Source organism: Rhinolophus sinicus, chromosome 4 (genome assembly GCF_057876585.1).
Source record: "Rhinolophus sinicus isolate RSI-liver-muscle chromosome 4, RSI-T2T, whole genome shotgun sequence".
Taxonomy (NCBI): Eukaryota; Metazoa; Chordata; class Mammalia; order Chiroptera; family Rhinolophidae; genus Rhinolophus; species Rhinolophus sinicus.
This window is the reverse complement of record NC_142504.1, coordinates 9,628,818-9,645,414: the sequence shown is the minus strand read 5'-3', so window position 1 is coordinate 9,645,414 and position 16,597 is coordinate 9,628,818. Positions and strand designations below refer to the sequence as shown.

The following is a 16,597-nucleotide window of genomic DNA, read 5'->3' as shown; positions in this document are numbered from 1 at the left end:
AAAAAATATATCCCTATATTCAGGACATGTCCTCCCTTCTCTGTTATACACAGCCTTTAATTTTATTCACATCTGTTATTATTATAAACAAAACATTGCTGTATTTGCTTGACTGCCAAATGAGGCACAAAAAAACAACAGCTGTTGCTATTGCACAACTAAATAAAGGGGGGAGAAAAAAATGAAGAAAAAAAAAAGCGCTAATTAGTCTTGCTTTAAAAAGCCTCAGACATAAAACTGAAAACCTCCCATAAAAAAGGAAAAGAAAAAAAAAAAGGCGATACAGTACGTAGACTCGAACATGGTCTGCTAATAAATATTCATTGGGAAAATGGGGTAAATAGGATCACATCATTTCTGCCAGTCCTGGGGGAACCCTCACTGCTAATGACCTCTCACAGCACATGTTAGTAATAATGGGCTTCCTTATTCTACAAGACAAAACAGGACACTGTGCCAACCTGGTGGCTTGAGTAACTAGCTTGGCAGGCCACAGTGGAGAGTCCAGCTTTACGTGAGTCCTGCCACTTGTGGCGGGGTTGGTGGTTTTCATCGTCGTCTTGATGTGAGGAGGTCAGTGCTCTTTATGTCATCAATGTCTCATTAGCATCTCTTCTTTGCAGACCGCATCTGGGACAGGAGCATCCATGCTTCCAGGCACAGGTCTTTCCCCTGGCCCAACCCCCTCCTCGTCGTGTCAAAGCTCCTTCCTTGGGGGCCACCTTTCTGTTTCTAGGCATCTTTCCAACCATTCCTCCAGTTCACAATTTCCCTCCTCCTTGGCCAGCACAAGACTTTGGAAGATAGCTTATTTCTACCATGGAAATCCTGTTAAACACTTCCTTCCCCTCCCCTGCATTGCCTGGGGAAATTTGAAAAAAAAAAAAAAAAAAAAATTGAAGCAGCATCCTGTATCCCCTGCTCTGTTCTTTTCCCACCAGCAAGGATGCACACCCCTGCATGTTCTCTTCCCAGGTACTGCACATCTCTTTCCAGAAGTCTGTGCTTTGTTGAAGAAGGATCTTATGGTTGGATTCCTTATCTACCTGCCCTGGCAACTCCCCCAGAGACAAAGGAGTGCCTTTTGTGGGAAGGGCTATGAGGGCACCACTGGGGACAGGGTTGTCATGACACTGTCATCTTATGGATGCTGACATGTACCGAGCCTTTCTCTATAGTCACAAGACTAACCCCATTTAATGCTGAGACCACACCTCTGAGGTGGGTGTTGTTACTAGACCCTTCTTAACCATAAGGCCACATGTCCAGAGTTCCACAGCTAGTTATGTGTAACCCAGGAACCCTGACTTCAGAGACAATGCTGGACTTATTCCCCACCTAATTTAGTAATATTACCAGCCCCACTTTCATTTTCTGAAGAAGTTGATGGTAGTTCCTGCCAATGTGCTGAGGCAGGGGGTCACGTGGTCGTGTTTTGTTGGGGCCTTGGCTGTAGACAGCTCTTCTCCTTTCAGATAGAGCACCTCACCCCAAACCCCTGGGGCTATCATTCCATTTGTCTAAGCCAAGCTCGTTTGGTTTTGGCCTCAACTGCTTTCAGTCCAAGAAGCCAAAGGAGACTTATAGCTAAATAGAAATTGAGAAGAGAGTTCTAAACAATGAAAATATGTCGTGATACCCCAAACCATGGGACTGCTGAATGGGACTGACTTTTCTATCTTATTCAAAGTTGTCATAGCCTGTCATGTCATAGCCATTTAGGTCTAGCTGACATAAAAATGAATCAGACATAGTTCTAGTTCTTCAATTATTAACCAGCATTTTTTGAGTCAGTATGATTTTTTTGAGCACCTAAATCTATTCTTGACGCCACTCACCAATAGTGAATGAGTGAGTGGACATTATATTAACTGTGTGGCCTGGACATCTGTCTTGGACCACCTCTCTGTGTCTCTGTTTCCTAGTTTCCTATAAATAGGGATAGGAACACATGCATTTGGAGGGTGTTGTGAAGTGTAAATGAGATAAAGTATGAAGAATGCACAGCATTCTTTCTAGTGTATAGCAGATACCCAGTAAATGTTAAATTCTCTTAGAGAGGAAGATGAAGGAGAACAACAATCTGGAGTGGAAAGAACATGGCCTTTAGGTTACACAAACTTGGGTTCTACCACCTTGTATTGAATGACATCAATTTCTTCACCTATAAAAAGAGAAATACTAAGCTCATAAGGCTCTTGTGAATCCTAATAAAAATTATTATAATAACACATAATATTAATTAAATCCTGATATAGTCTAAGTATTAACTTATTAAATCCTTACAACTAACCCGGTGTTCAGTAACGTAAGCAAAATATCTAGTAGGATGCTTTTTACATAGCAAATTCTTCATAAATGTTCATCTTTTTCCACATTTCTTTTTCTCTGTGAGTCCCATTGAGTCAGAGATAAGACAATGCCATTCTCTGCTATGGGCCCTGAGAATACGCTTCCTCCTTTAAATGTCATGCACTAAAAAAATGGGAAGAAATGCATAATAGGAGATTAAACTGTATTTGCAGAAAGGTAATGGAAAATTACTCAGCATTTTGAAACTCTCAGCTTCATTGGCTGTGATTGCATAACAGTTTCTGAAAGGAGAAATCTGACTGAATTTGATCTGTAACACAGATATTGTCCATATCCATCGGCCCAAACTTGGATTACAATTTATTGTTTGGGTCCCTCCGACAAGCAGAGACAGAACGAAGAGCTTACGTGAATTGATAAGCGAATAAACAATTCCCATGTTTGTGTGTATGTACTTGGTCTTTAGAGGGCTAGATTTGGATATCAGTGAAAAGGCTCAATCCAGGGAAGAGGTTTCCATCGTCCCTCCATGGGAGAAAAATCACACCAATGTGTCCTCTAGATATTATATTTCTCAAAGGATGAAAACAGGAAAGCTCTCTGAATGACTTTGCCTGGGCTTTGAACTTGATACTTGAAACTTCACTTTCACCATCATCATCACCATCTGGGCCTTGAGTTCCAGTACAGCTTGGGCTGATTTCATTGGTTTATCTGGTATTGGATTTAATACAAAGAGTTTTGTCCTCAGCAGATCCTGTTTCTTAACATTAACTCCTATGTTTTTCTTTCTCTTGATTAGGGTAAAATTCTCAACAGAAAGGGATGCTGTCCTATTTGCACTGAAAGTAAGTGTATTCCTTTGAAAATGTGCTATTAATACTTATTTTGATTATATAGTGTGACAAGAAAAATAGTGGTGTAAGTTTTCTGTACGTGTTTCTGTAGGTATAGCGTGGGATCATCCCACTTCCCTACAGACACTTTGAGTCAATTATATTCCTCTCACAGAAGCACAATTGTAGATGCTTCCATCGGAACTTGTTGCTCTGAGAAATTTGGAAGATAAATGGTCTGATGAGTTTTTAAGAAGGACCAGATAACCTAGTGTGCGTTTTAACTCTAATAGCATTTGCAGTCATAGTGGCTAAGGTAATGATAGCCAGTAAAGCCAAACATTATGCATAATCGAGGAGGGATTTTTTTCCTTCCATCTTATAAAGCCAGACAGCTGCACTGACTTCCTCCTCCCTCACCCCCACCCCCACTTCCGCCTCTTCACCATCTCACCTGGGCACATCCAATGTTTGCTGTTGGCAAAGATAAAACAAGAGGTCGTTGGACTCGCCATGGTTTGGCCGTCCTGTTATTTTTAACTGAGTTCTTGAAGGTTCTCACATGGCCTATTCTGTGCCTGAGATTGTACTGCTAATCACACAGACAAAACACAGCAAAAGGTTTAATGGCCTCCCAATGTGTAGACAGATGCCTGGATCTATTAGCAAACTGAGTGTCTTCCCCAACTCGTATGGTGTTGAGATAGCTTTCTGAAGTGTTTTAGTGAAAGAGAGTATTAGTAATGTCATTGCCAAATTAGTTTCGATGTGTGATAAGTCGGATTAACAAAGACACGAAATCTATTAGAAAGTATTTGATGAGCAAGTCATGCTTAGAAAAGTGGGTTTTGCTGATGGTTGAAAGCAGCTTTCACATGGGAATAGGTTTGTTTAATCTACTTGTCTAAAATATTTTGGACAAAAGATACAAAGGTTTTATATATATATATATATATATATATATATATACTATATATATACTCACACGCACATATATGTAGATAGATAGATATATATAGATATATGTATATATACACATGCCCTTATTTTATGTAACATGTATATGTATGTCTCACTAATTTTTGAAATAGAAAGCTGTGAAACAATTATACATTATACACTGGATAAAAGCACTGATTGAATTAATGAAAATTAAGTTATAGATTTAATAAAATAACTTTAAAGATAATACAGTACCTAAAATAACTGCAGGGGGCCAACAAAGTATGACTTAGTAGAGCCCAGGAATTAATGCAGGAAGAAGAATTAGCTATGATTAACACATCAGTTTATTTCAAAACATGTGTGTAAGCTATTACATTTAATCATCCTCCCGGGGACCCTCTGAGGACACTTTGTTTACAGATGGTGTGGAGGCCGCCTCCAGCTTAAGTCCTTTCTGGATGAGCAGACTCGAGTCTAAATTGATGGTTTTCTTTTGTATCCATGGCAGTGGATTTGTTTGCATTTCCTTAGAAAGTATCTTCTAGTTGAAACAGAGGCAGACTTCAAAGGAACCCCTCGGATTTTCTGGCTAATTCTTCCAATTCGCATGAGCACAGATAGGTTATGTGTGCCCATCACACCACTGTCGGGAAGGATCGCGGCTTATCAGCTGAACAGAAACGTGTGGCTAGTCTTGTACGGAAACAGCCTGAATCTTGAATTACCTGACTTTATATTATCAGAATCAAGATAGTGATTATTGAGATAGTTGAGAGGAAAGCTGCCTCTCATTATTCCTTCATCCATTATGGGCTAGCCTTTCCATATCTAGAATACTCATGGCTTATCAGGAAAAAAAACGAAGAAAAGACTAGAAGGATAGGCATGACAAAATTAAACCAAGGTTTTAACTAGTCATATGAAATACTCTATTGTGTGAAGCACATGGATGAGCCCATGACTTCTGTCACCGAGAGAGCAATTGGCAAGGGAGAAAGCCACCCAGCTGGAGGGGCAGCCGGGAGCCGTGAACTCAGTGCACCTGCGACCAGCAGGTCAGTGTGGGAAGAGCCCAGGCATGTGGGTCTCAGTCCAATTCTCAATGACATCATCAGATGGCTATTTCTCCATTTCCTTTGGTGTTCTTTCCATCTGTTTACTCTCTCTTTCTTTCCAGCGGTTCTTCCATCAGTGCTGTAAAACACATTCTATTCGGTGAAATTTATTTGTTCCGATTGAGTTCAGAGATGAGATGATTTCCAGTTTTTTTAAGCCATGACCAGATTTTCATAACACATTCAGGTAGACTTATTCTGGTGTCCTTTAGCTATGGCCAGACGACCTCCTCGTTTGAAATTCCTTTGTCATTATAACCAGGATCCAGAACAAACCTTTAGGCTCATTTTTCCTTCCTCCATCAATTATGGAAGCTCTTCTGATATATGGGTTTCTAGATCAGACAAATGGAGGCTGAAGTACAAACTAAAGCTAGTGTTTCTAAAACCAGAAAAATGACTGATTTCTATCTTTGGGAAAAAAAAATTACAAACCTACATACATACCCTATTAATTACTTCAGAGTTTTCAAACTCAGTATTACTGATCGTTTGGCCAGATAATTCTCTGTCATGGGGGCTGTCCTGTGCACTGTGTGACGTTTAGCAGCATCTCTGCTCTCTACCAACTAGATGCCAGTAGCACTCCTCTCCCCAAGGTTGTGACAATCACCAATGTCTCCAGACATTGCCAAATGTCCTCTAGGGAGCCAAATCACTCCTGGTTGAGAACCTCTGGTACTCCAATCAGGCCTAACGACGTAGGTGAATACAGAAATAAACACCTGTGGTACTAGTAGCAGTAACTTACTCTCAACACACAGTGGTGAGATGAAATACGGGAGTAAGGCAAGGTTGCCCTTCTGCTGGTATAAAAATGACAGACCAGAAGCCTCTGGATTCAACTGAATGTGGTTCTGTACCTTCATTGCCTTGCCCTGCGTCTGATCCTTTTATGGAAAAGGGCAGGAATAAATACTTAAATCCATATATACATGCATACATAAGTAAAATGGATTGACTGCATAGCTGTAATACCCTAAACCTTACTTTGATTATCTGTAGTAGTTAAATGAGTGTCACCTTATGTCAGCAGTGGTGACACTGCATCGTCTGTTTCTAAAATCCCACAACATCCCTGCCTTATTGACTGGGTTAGTCTGTCCTGGTAGTGTTTGGGGTTGTCTCAGACTTCAAAAGGAAGAGTAAAGAGGAGACAAATTCAATGTGTAGACCATTTTACAGGCCTCTCTTTGTAATAGTCAGGGACAGTGGTTAATGTATAATTCTGTAGGTAAGAAGCAGTCATTGAGGCACTATCAAATTGTCTTCCCCGGAGTAAGGTCGTCTTTATAGGGTTGGTCTGAACAGGCAATGATGATTCTATCAAAATTGAAAAAAAAAAGAATCCTTTTATTATTCGATCTGAAGGAAGCATGAAAAGCATTGCTAGGTTCCAATAACATGGGATGTTCTCTCTCCTTTTCCAACTGAAAGGAATTAAATGTGGTTTGGGTGAATTGTTTAAAATAAAAGTTGCAAGTGAGTTAAACAAACTTTATAAAGCTTTTGTGCAGGTGCTATTTCTTGCCAAAGTGTGAGCTCTAGCCTAGAGTAAGTCCTGCTGTGCCTGGGCTGAGCGTCAGGGGACCACAAGTTAGGTGCCAAGAAAGCCACCATCTGTCGTGTATGCAGTACTTGGTTTATGTGAAATCTTATTTTACTGAGTGCTGGCAAATAGGATGTGGAATCTTGACCTGACCACCCAACAGAGACTAGAATCAGATAAATTCTTTGCTGGAAGAATGTCTGTTTTCAGACATGGAAATAATACTTAGAGGCAAACTTTTCACGGATAAGAGGGGTGTGTGTGTGTGTGTGTGTGTGTGTGTGTGTGTGTGTAGAGAGAGAGTGAGAGAAAGAGACACAGAGAGAGAGAGAGAGATAGGGAGGGAGGGAGGGAGACAGAGAGAGAGAGAGAGAGACACCATGAGAGAGAATCTAAGAATCTAATCTCTTAACCATCTCCATGACCACAGCCAGCCAGAGGCAGCCCAGCTGTGAATGCCCAACCCCGGGTCTCAGATTCATTAAGCTGTGCCTGTAGCTGTATTAGTCCTAACCATCAGAATCCAAACCCAAAACGAAAGTTCACGATTACATAACACAGAGGCGGGTAGACTATACTGAGCACAGATGTGCATTTAATTGGAATAACCTCAACTACACGTCCCACAAGTAACAGGAAATATCAGATTCCGGCAGGTCTGGGTGCAAGGAGGCTCACAGTTGCCAGGTGACCTCTTTAACCCCCCAAGGGTGAGTTTCCAGCTGTGCGAGGCGCTGCTGTGCCTGCTCTCCATGAAGGCCCCTGCCCACCGCATGTACCCACCCCAGGCACTATGGAATTGCCCTGGGTGGTTTAGTCTCTGGGTGTGCCTACAGGTTATCTCCAATGAAAGAGTAGCTGTGGGAGGGGGAAATAGAACAACAATTTCATAAAACAGTGACCTTGGGGCCCATTGTATGAGAGCTCTCCACTGACAGAGGTTCTGCAAATGAGTAATTCTGTGTTTGAGCAAGGTTTCTGGCCTCCGAGACTGTGAGCAGCTCCAGGCCCCTTAACACCAAGAGTCTGTCCTTAACTCAGGAAAGCAAGGAAATTTGAAACCGGTGCTGAAGATGCTTGCAGAATAAGAATTGGTGGTGTTGACTTTAGCCCTGCTAAGGAGGTGTTAAGCTGAGTGGCCACTGAACTTTCTGCATCAGCATCTGGCGTTGGGGTCGTCACTTCTCCTGAGGCCCAACCAGCAGACAGGGGTGGCAAATCCAACCCAAGTGTCCCCCACGTGATGGTTAGGAAAATCCCACATAGGCAGGAGGAAAGCAGTTTGTTTTCTGTTTTATTTGCTGGTCTGTCCTAAGGGATATTGTTCCTTTAATTTTTTCTGGCTGTGGAGTGGTATGAAGTTGAAGGAGGAGACTGACGTTATTAAGGGTTGTCTTTTATCCACCCCTGATTGTCGGTTCTTACAGGGTGATAGTACTCTGTAAGTTCTGACTGTTTATTTTAGTTAACAATCATTATCATCAGCATCAAATAACAATAATGGCAATAATAACAACAGCCGAAGCAGCAGCAGCTAATATTTACTTGGCACCTGCTATGTGTCTAAACACTGACATTGGGGGTGGGTGGGTGGGAAAGTATCTCTTTCGTTTTTACTTGATCCTCACAGCATTCTTAGCAGTTAAGAGGATGCCTCAGGTAAGTAGTGGAGCCTGGAGTCCTTCAAGGAAGTCTGGACCCATTGCCCCGGCTGCAATTTCTCCCACTGGCTTCTTTGTCACTTTGTACACTTTGATAACCAGTGCAGTTAGGAAGGGAAGAGAAGGTCTGGGGGGCTTTTACAACTGGTGGGGATTGGAGATTGGAGAAGGATGTTAGGAAGAGCTTGCAATTTAATAGCATTTCCCTCCACCCCACTCCACCCGGGAAGAAATGTAGACTGAAATGCCCAGGCTTCCCTCTACCTGGTGACACCTCCACCTTGCTGTTCAGACACAGCAGGGGTAGCTGGTATGCTCAGCACTCACCTACAATTCAAACTCTCTTGGTTTTCCATGTCTACTCATTTTTCCAGGTTTTTTTTTTTTTCCTCCCGGCAACTCAGGGTTGAGGTATTTCCAATGGTAAGTGATGATCTCCCCAAATTTTCTTACTTACAATATTAAAATATGTATCCTTTTAAAATTAAATTACTTGTGTATAATTTCCACAAGGAGTAAGAAAAAGTAAAGTTACTCTGTCAGTCAAGCTCTTCACTATTTTAGCATCATGGAATTTCCTAAATGAATGGACCTCAACTGTGAGGTCAAACCTTCCAATTCTTAGGTGAGGAAGTGGAGCTCTCAGTAGCAGTAACTGGAAATACTGAGATGAGAACCTGCTTTCTAAAAATTTATTATTATTATTTTTCAACCTCCTACTCTAGTATTTATTCTATAATATCATATGGCTACCTTGGGTCTTAGCTTGGGAAAATTATTTTTAATATAGATGTTCCGTTTTTGAATCATTCAATTAAAAATGACTTTCTTGCCTAATTTTGGAAAATATGCTTTGTATATAAAGAGATATATAAATTCATTATTAGACATCTAGTGCATTTCATCTAAGGCTGTCATCTTGAATGTTAAAAAAGATGCAGGAACACAGTTTTGACTGAAGGAGCTAGTGACCACAACCCTTTACAAAGAGTACAACTGAAATACAGCTAAGTGAGAAAACAGACAGGGGTGACAAACCCCAAACTCTGAAACTGAAACGTGCACTTTGTGGGAAATACTGCATAATACAGTACATGTTACTGTGTGGCAAGCTGAGGCAGATTTATTCCTCTCTGGAGGTCACATCTCCCGTGAGCAAAATAAGAACAACCATTGCTACTTCTGCTGCCACTACAATTGCTCCTATTACCAGCAATGATTTATTGAATGTAAGTCGACATCAGGCATTGTGACAAATGCTCTCCATGCATTCTGTCCTTTAATTCTCTCAGTGATCCATGAAGCAGAAGCTATTGTTATCCCCATGTTATCCATGAGAGACCTGAAGGTCTGAGAAATTACGTAGGGTAATACCCCGGTCAGCTAATACCCGGGCCCATGAGACTCTAAAGCCCAAACTTTTAAGCACTGTTTTATGTTCTGTATTGACTCCATTTTTTATTCATTTTGGAGGTTTGCCTTCAACTATATATGAAGTTTGCCAATTTCTCTATACATGACTGGGGACTTCTATTTGAAAGCAGCTGTATTTGCTCACCTTTTAAAACCTTACCTATGTTTATGAGGTCACTTAACCTCTTCAGACTCTTGGGTTGTAATACTTGGGTTCTAACCTTCCCTGGGCATTAGGAGAGAGGGTTTGTTAGCTGCGCTCCATAGCTCCCTTGGGTGTGAAGTTCATATTCATCAGTATTATCATTCTTTCTCCTTCTCACGGTCCTCTGCTTGGTTAATGCTCTCTGTTCCCAACGACTGCTCCACTCCTCTGCTCTGTCTTTTCTTATCCCTTCTTAGTGCACATATCTCTTCTGCTTTGATATTTCGCCTTTTCATCCTATGAGTGCACAGCTCTGCCTTCACCGTGCCCCTTCTGTAGTTCTTCTCTCATCCTGGTTTTAGATTTGTTGGAACTTTGAGGTCCCTAACATATGACTTCTTGATAAGATGCTAATATGGCAGACGTCAGCTTCTAATTTTTTTGGAGACCACATTCGTCTTTCAGAGTACTACGCTTGAATTTTATTAGCAGTTGCTACCTTTGCTTCCCCAAATTATCTGTGTTGGGAGTTGGAGGGAGGGTTTAATGGCTGTTTACAACCCCTGTCTGTTGACTGAATTCTGGCACCCCCTTTTTCCCAGCTGCACAGGTTTTGAGCCTTAATGTTATTTTTCGTACTTTTGGCATTTCTCTCTCATGTTGCTGATCAGTCAGCAAGTCTGATTATTGTCTCTTTGTGTCGTTTTTCTAATAAATGATATTCTTCCCCTTTGCACGGCAGTCAGACCTCATCCTATTGCTTGCAGCTAACCTCTGTCTTTTCCCCTTCCGCCTTTTCTGCATACTGCTGTCAGAACCTAAGCTTGGCTTTCACAAGAACCTATACCAGCTTCCTTCACTGGTCTCTTGCAAAGGTGCCCAACATTTGTTTTATAAAATGGTTGTACCGAGTATTATCTTCAAAACAAGGTTCTATGATTAAATACATTCAGGGAATGCCGGGTCAAGTAAACTTAAGTAGGTTTCCTTACTACAGGATTCTCAGAGCCCTTTAGATGCCCATGTGCAGGGTAAACTTTCAGGAGTGTGACGGGATATAGAGACCCTCTCAAACTAATTTGAGCTGCAGAGTTTTGTTTTATTTCTACTTACTTTGGCAGAGTTGCAAGCAGGATTGATGTTTCATAGGAAACATGTTAAGAAATGTAGGGTCTTTGGAATACATTTAAACTTCTCAGTCTGGCAATAAATCTCAGGCCGTTTAGACAGCTTGGGTTCTCACATCTCCTGAAGCAATCCTACCCTCCCGTCAGATTGGTCTCTTGATCTTGTGCAAGCTGTGCTCTTTTCTGTATCTACGACTTTATTGACATTCTTCTTTTGGCCTCAAAGGCTTATTCCATGCTAGTCCCGAATCTATGTTTTATGGATAAACTTAAATTTCAACAAATCTGCGTTTTGCATGTATGTTACAGTCTTATCAAGCCCTATTTTAGTCAGCAGTGGTTATCTGTTTGCTGGATTTGTGTAGCATTTGTAATAATAAAACCCATAATGACTAGTCTCTGAGCTTCTATTATGTTCTCAGCACTTTTGCAATATCCCTTTATCTTTATAAACACGCTTCAAGGTAGTTGTTCTTAGACCCATGTCATAGGTGAAAAAACGGAGGTCATGTAGTAGTTAGTGAGTGGCTTTGTATTCATTAAGTGGCAATGCTGGGGTTCAAACCCAAGATTCTTTTCAAAACTCAGTATGTTTGAGAGCGCTAAGGTGGTTTTCCAGCCAGAGCTCAGTGAACTTGGAGATGTGAAACTCATCTCTTCAGCTCAGGTGCACAGATCTTTTAATTGATAAATAACTATTTCTAGTTTAAAGAAAGCTGGCATTTTAAAGTCTGAGCTTGGATGATAAGAGTGCAAAAAAAAAAAAAAAATGCACCTTCTATAACAAGTTTGTATTAACATTTGGTGAGTTTCCAGCTCTGGAGGAACTGGATATAAAGCTCATACAGATCCTGAGTTTAGGAACTTGTGATGTAGTTAAGGGGATGCAATATGAACATGGTAAATAAAAAAAACCACATAAATATACTGTATCGTTAACTTCTAGATAGGTGTTCTTTAACTGCAGTTCATGGACTCCTAGGAAGTTAGTCATCAGTCTCGGGACAGGATGAACCTCTACATTTCAGTGGATATACTCATGCATTTGGAGGGAAGAGTGTCTACACATTTATTTCTTCAGATCCCCAAAGAGCTCTGTGCTCCCTCCTAGCTAACAACCAAACCACACAGGATGCTGTGGTACAAGGTGTAAGTGGAAGCATCAGGTCACCGGGGGAGGCGCTGGCCTGAGAGCTGCAGAGACTGAGCTGGACTGTGTCTCTACTGTTATTGGCTGAGAGACCATGGGCAACATGGCAACCTCTCCAAATTCATTGCTAAGAAGTTAATAACATCCAGTGTGTGGAGAAGTAGTGAGGACTGAAGGAGATAGTGAAAATATAGAAAGCATCTGGCATGGGGCCTGACACAAACTCATGACTTTAGACTAGTCCCCTTGGCATTTGCTAAGTTTATTAGTTTCCTCTTGCTGCTGTACCAAAGTACTACAAATTTCATTGCTTGAAAGGATACACATTTATTATCTTACAAGTTCTGGAGGTGAGAAGTCAGAAATGGATCGGAATGGGCCAAATCAAGGTGCTGGCAGGACTGTAGTCTAGAACCATGCTTTTAGAGGCTGCTCACATTTCTTGATTTGAGGCCTCCTTCCATCTTCAACGGTGAGTTGAGTCCTTCTCGTGCTGCATCACAGAGACACTCACTCTCCTGCCTTCCTCTTTCACTTGTAAGGACCCCTGTGATAACATTAGTCCTGCTCGGATTATCCAGGATCATCTCTCCGTCTCCAGATCAGCTGATGAGTACCCTTAATTCCAATTGCAGCCTTAGTTCCCTTTTCTGAGAGCACTGATTAATTATGCAACTAATTAATTGATTAAGCAAAATTCTGTTGATTACCTGCCATATGCCAGTAATTACACTTAACTACTTTAGTAAGTTCAGTGTGAATAGTTTATTGTTTTCCACTAAAATGTCTTCTTTAATTAATTAGCCCATTCACTCAACAAATATTTATTGATAACTAATATGTGTTATACCAGGCATTATTGTGAGTAATGCAAAGATAAATGCACTACACACACACACACACACACACACACACACACACAAAATACACACACACACACACGAACACAGAAAGTCTGTGAACTTAATTGTCCCACCCTTAATGTTTGCGTGTGTGTATCTATATCTATATATCTATCTATATCTATATCTATAGGTATATATTGACAGATATAGATTATATATGTAGATAAACTTCAATCTATAAGGCGTGTGCCAGGCACTGAGAAGTATAAACAAAATTTGCGTGTAAGGAATTTAAGGCCTGGTTTAGGAGTTAAGGATACGTTATAACTATGCACTAGAATATAAATTGATTTATCATAAGCCTGCTATGGGTTTGGTGCCCACATTTTTAATCCTCAAACTGAAAAACATAGTATATCTATAGGGTAAGGCATTTGAAACTAAGGCTGTCCCAGAAAAACCTGAGCTGTGTGGTCAGTTTTGCTTTAGGAATTCAGAGGAAAGGAAAGTGACTTCGGCTGAGGCCTCCTGGAAGTTACTGTGGGAGCTAGTGTTGAACCTGGGAACTGAAGGATCTCTGTGCAGTGAACTGGGAGGTGTGGGGCAGCACAGGCCACTACAGGAGTGAAGGTGAGCGGTGGGGAAGCACAGAGCTCAGCTGGGGAGGCCTAGAATGGCAGCCATGGTTTTAGGGCTTAGATTTATTTTAGATTAGATTTTGAAGGTAGCGACTGCTTCCTTTGCTCTTCTGTTAGAAGTTGGTGAGTATATGGGGTTATGGAAAATACATGAAAAGAAATGTGCATTCTTAACAATATCCCTACTTAACTTAAAAAACAACAACAATGTTAGTGTCAGGTGCCTGCTCAGCTTTTTAAAAAATCCATTTTTATATGTAGATTTGTAAGTATATCTGGTGGATTGCAGATTGGCGAAAAGAGATGCACTATCCCCTTCTCCCCACATTCACACAGTAGAGTTAGGTTAAGTTCTTCATTTAAGAAACCGAGGATATAAAATCATATAGGAATTCAGGTGCTCCTGGGTGGAGCATCTGTTGGCCCTTGTGTCCCCAGCTCCAGCTGGGTCCCACACAGTCTTTTTATGGCAGAGGCCGACATCGCTTTCAGGAGGAGCCTAAATCAATAACACAGGGGCTTGTCTTAAGGGCAGTGTTTCCAACCCCAGCCTTTCCCGGTACTGGACTCAAATTTGGCACCATCACACCTTTTTGCCCCCTCCCCCTGGAACCCCTGCGTGATCCAGTGACCCTGGAGTCCCACAGAACCCGTTTCCCTGAAATTTGTGTTGGGAAAAGTTAAAAGCCATGTTACTTTCTCCTGGTTAGAGTACCTTTTAGAGTACCTTTTCTCTGAAAAGGTACTCATTTGTGCGATGTGTGGTCTGATGAGTTGGAGAGAACTCTTTCTTTTCAGAAGTAATGGATGGAGGAGGAAAGTCACTTTCTATGTTTTCAAAGAGATTTTAATGAGTGGGGAAATCATGTGACATGTTAAGTGAAGAGGAAATATAATTTCATGTACAGGATAATCTTAACTATGCTACAGTACACACATACACACACAAATTTTAATCAGTGGTTATTTCTTGGTGGCAGAACTATGAATGATACTTTTTTTTCCTTATGCTTTTCTTGTGTGTGTGTGTGTGTGTGTGTGTGTGTGTGTGTGTGTGTGTTCGGAGAAGGGGGTTAAAGGGGGTTAGAGTATATTCAATTTATCTTATTTTTTTTTTACAACATGGAGTTGTGTAATGTTCCCTTAATTTTCTTTGATGGTTGTTTTGAGAATAATTGCAGCTCTCCTAAGGAAGGCATTTCATTAGAATAAATATACCCATGGCAGAAATAAATGCACTTGATGCGATTAAGAGAAAAGCATTGGAATTATGTTTCCAGAAGCTGCCTGACTCTCTTAATTCTTACAGCAATCTTATTAAACGTACATAACATCAAAACAATATGTTTTAATCCAATGTTTTTAATTTTTTAAAGCAAATAGTCTATTCCAAAAGTATACATAGTTATTATAAATAATGAATGTAAATGTAAAAAATTAATGTAAATGCACACAAACAAGAAAGGAAAATAAATGTCATTCATAATTCCATAACTTAAGAGGAAAAACAAAGAACACACACACACACACACACATACACAATACTTTTATATTATGTGCTTCTAATTTTTTTTCTAGGCCTAGACATTTGTATACATATATTGAAAACAAACCAAAATAAAAATGACATCTGATAATTTGAGTTAGAGACTATTAGAAAAGTACCACCAAGGGTAAATGCCCCTTTTTTCTCTCTATCCTTTGACTTACACATATTCAAGGTTAGTTATAGAATGGTCTGTTTCTTTAGCTTCAACTATCACGCCAAGCTTTCCAGAAGAGTGTGACCAGACATCTGGACATCTTGGACTGCAGCTCACTTCACTGTGTCCACTGGACAAAAATTATATGAGAATACAATGTTCGTTTATGTCCCCTAAGTGTTTCTTTCTCCCTGTTCCTTTCCAGCAAGGCAGATTCTTGTAACTCTGGGGTTCTCACTTTTAGTCACTCTTTTGTGCATGTGTTTGCTGCTCCTGAACGATCTGGCAAAGGGGAACTTGAGGTGCCAGGAAAAAGGGCCAAGGTTTCAAAATTATTTTAGCTTGTGATACAAATGTCCCCAAATGCAACACATAATTCTCAGGCATCTTCCTAGTCATGAAATTTTGTTGGCCTCTTCTCTATGCCTGTTACACAGAAAAATCGTCCTGATATCCAAACCCTTCTCTTTCACAAGTTAGGGCCGCTTGAAAAATATCTCTCCTGACAGCGCTGTTCACACATGATTTCCCTTACCCGGTCTCCCTCGCTGTCCCTCAGCGCTTTCCGCCCAACTGCGAGTAAGCTCAGGCTTCCCCGGGGCAGCTCTAGGCAGTATATTTTCTGTTGCTTCTTTGAGGATTTGCTTTGTCACATAATTGGCCTTATCTACAAGTATCACATTTTGACTCTTTATTAAAAAAAATAAATAAATAACACCAAAAACAAAAGCAGAAAAGCGTAAGGAAGAAGACGTATCACTCATGATTCTGCCACCAAGAAATAACCACAGTTTACAATTTGTGTGTGTGTGTGTTTCTGTATTTGTTTTCACACAGTGAAGATTATCTTGTAGATAGTATTTTGTTTCCTATTTTTCACTTAACATGTCCTAAGCATTTTCTCAATCATGAACATCACTCCCAAACTTTTCCAATGACTAGATAATAATTCATCTTATGCATTTACTACCAAGTGCTTAGTTGTTTGTTTCATGTTAGGAGACCCTCTAAATATCTATTTTCTTATAATGTAGCCATGATCAGTAAGCATAGAGAACAGTACTAGGGTATAGACTGAATTCTCAGTAAATGTTAGCTATCCCTGTTTTTGTTAATGATAGTTTTGATGCAACAGTTGTCAGAACACCCGGAGAAGC

The 16,597-nt window shown here is 40.6% G+C and overlaps 1 protein-coding gene across 3 annotated transcripts in view; it reads left to right on the top strand.

Annotated features, from left to right (window-relative positions):
* BMPER (BMP binding endothelial regulator) overlaps positions 1–16,597 on the top strand; it is a 221,676-nt gene that overhangs the window by 131,224 nt on the left and 73,855 nt on the right. For all 3 annotated transcript variants that reach the window (XM_019757329.3, XM_019757327.3, XM_074340986.2), the window contains exon 11: positions 3,116–3,161. In XM_019757329.3, the coding sequence (XP_019612888.1) occupies positions 3,116–3,161 (46 nt within the window). The remainder of the gene's footprint in view (positions 1–3,115; positions 3,162–16,597) is intronic.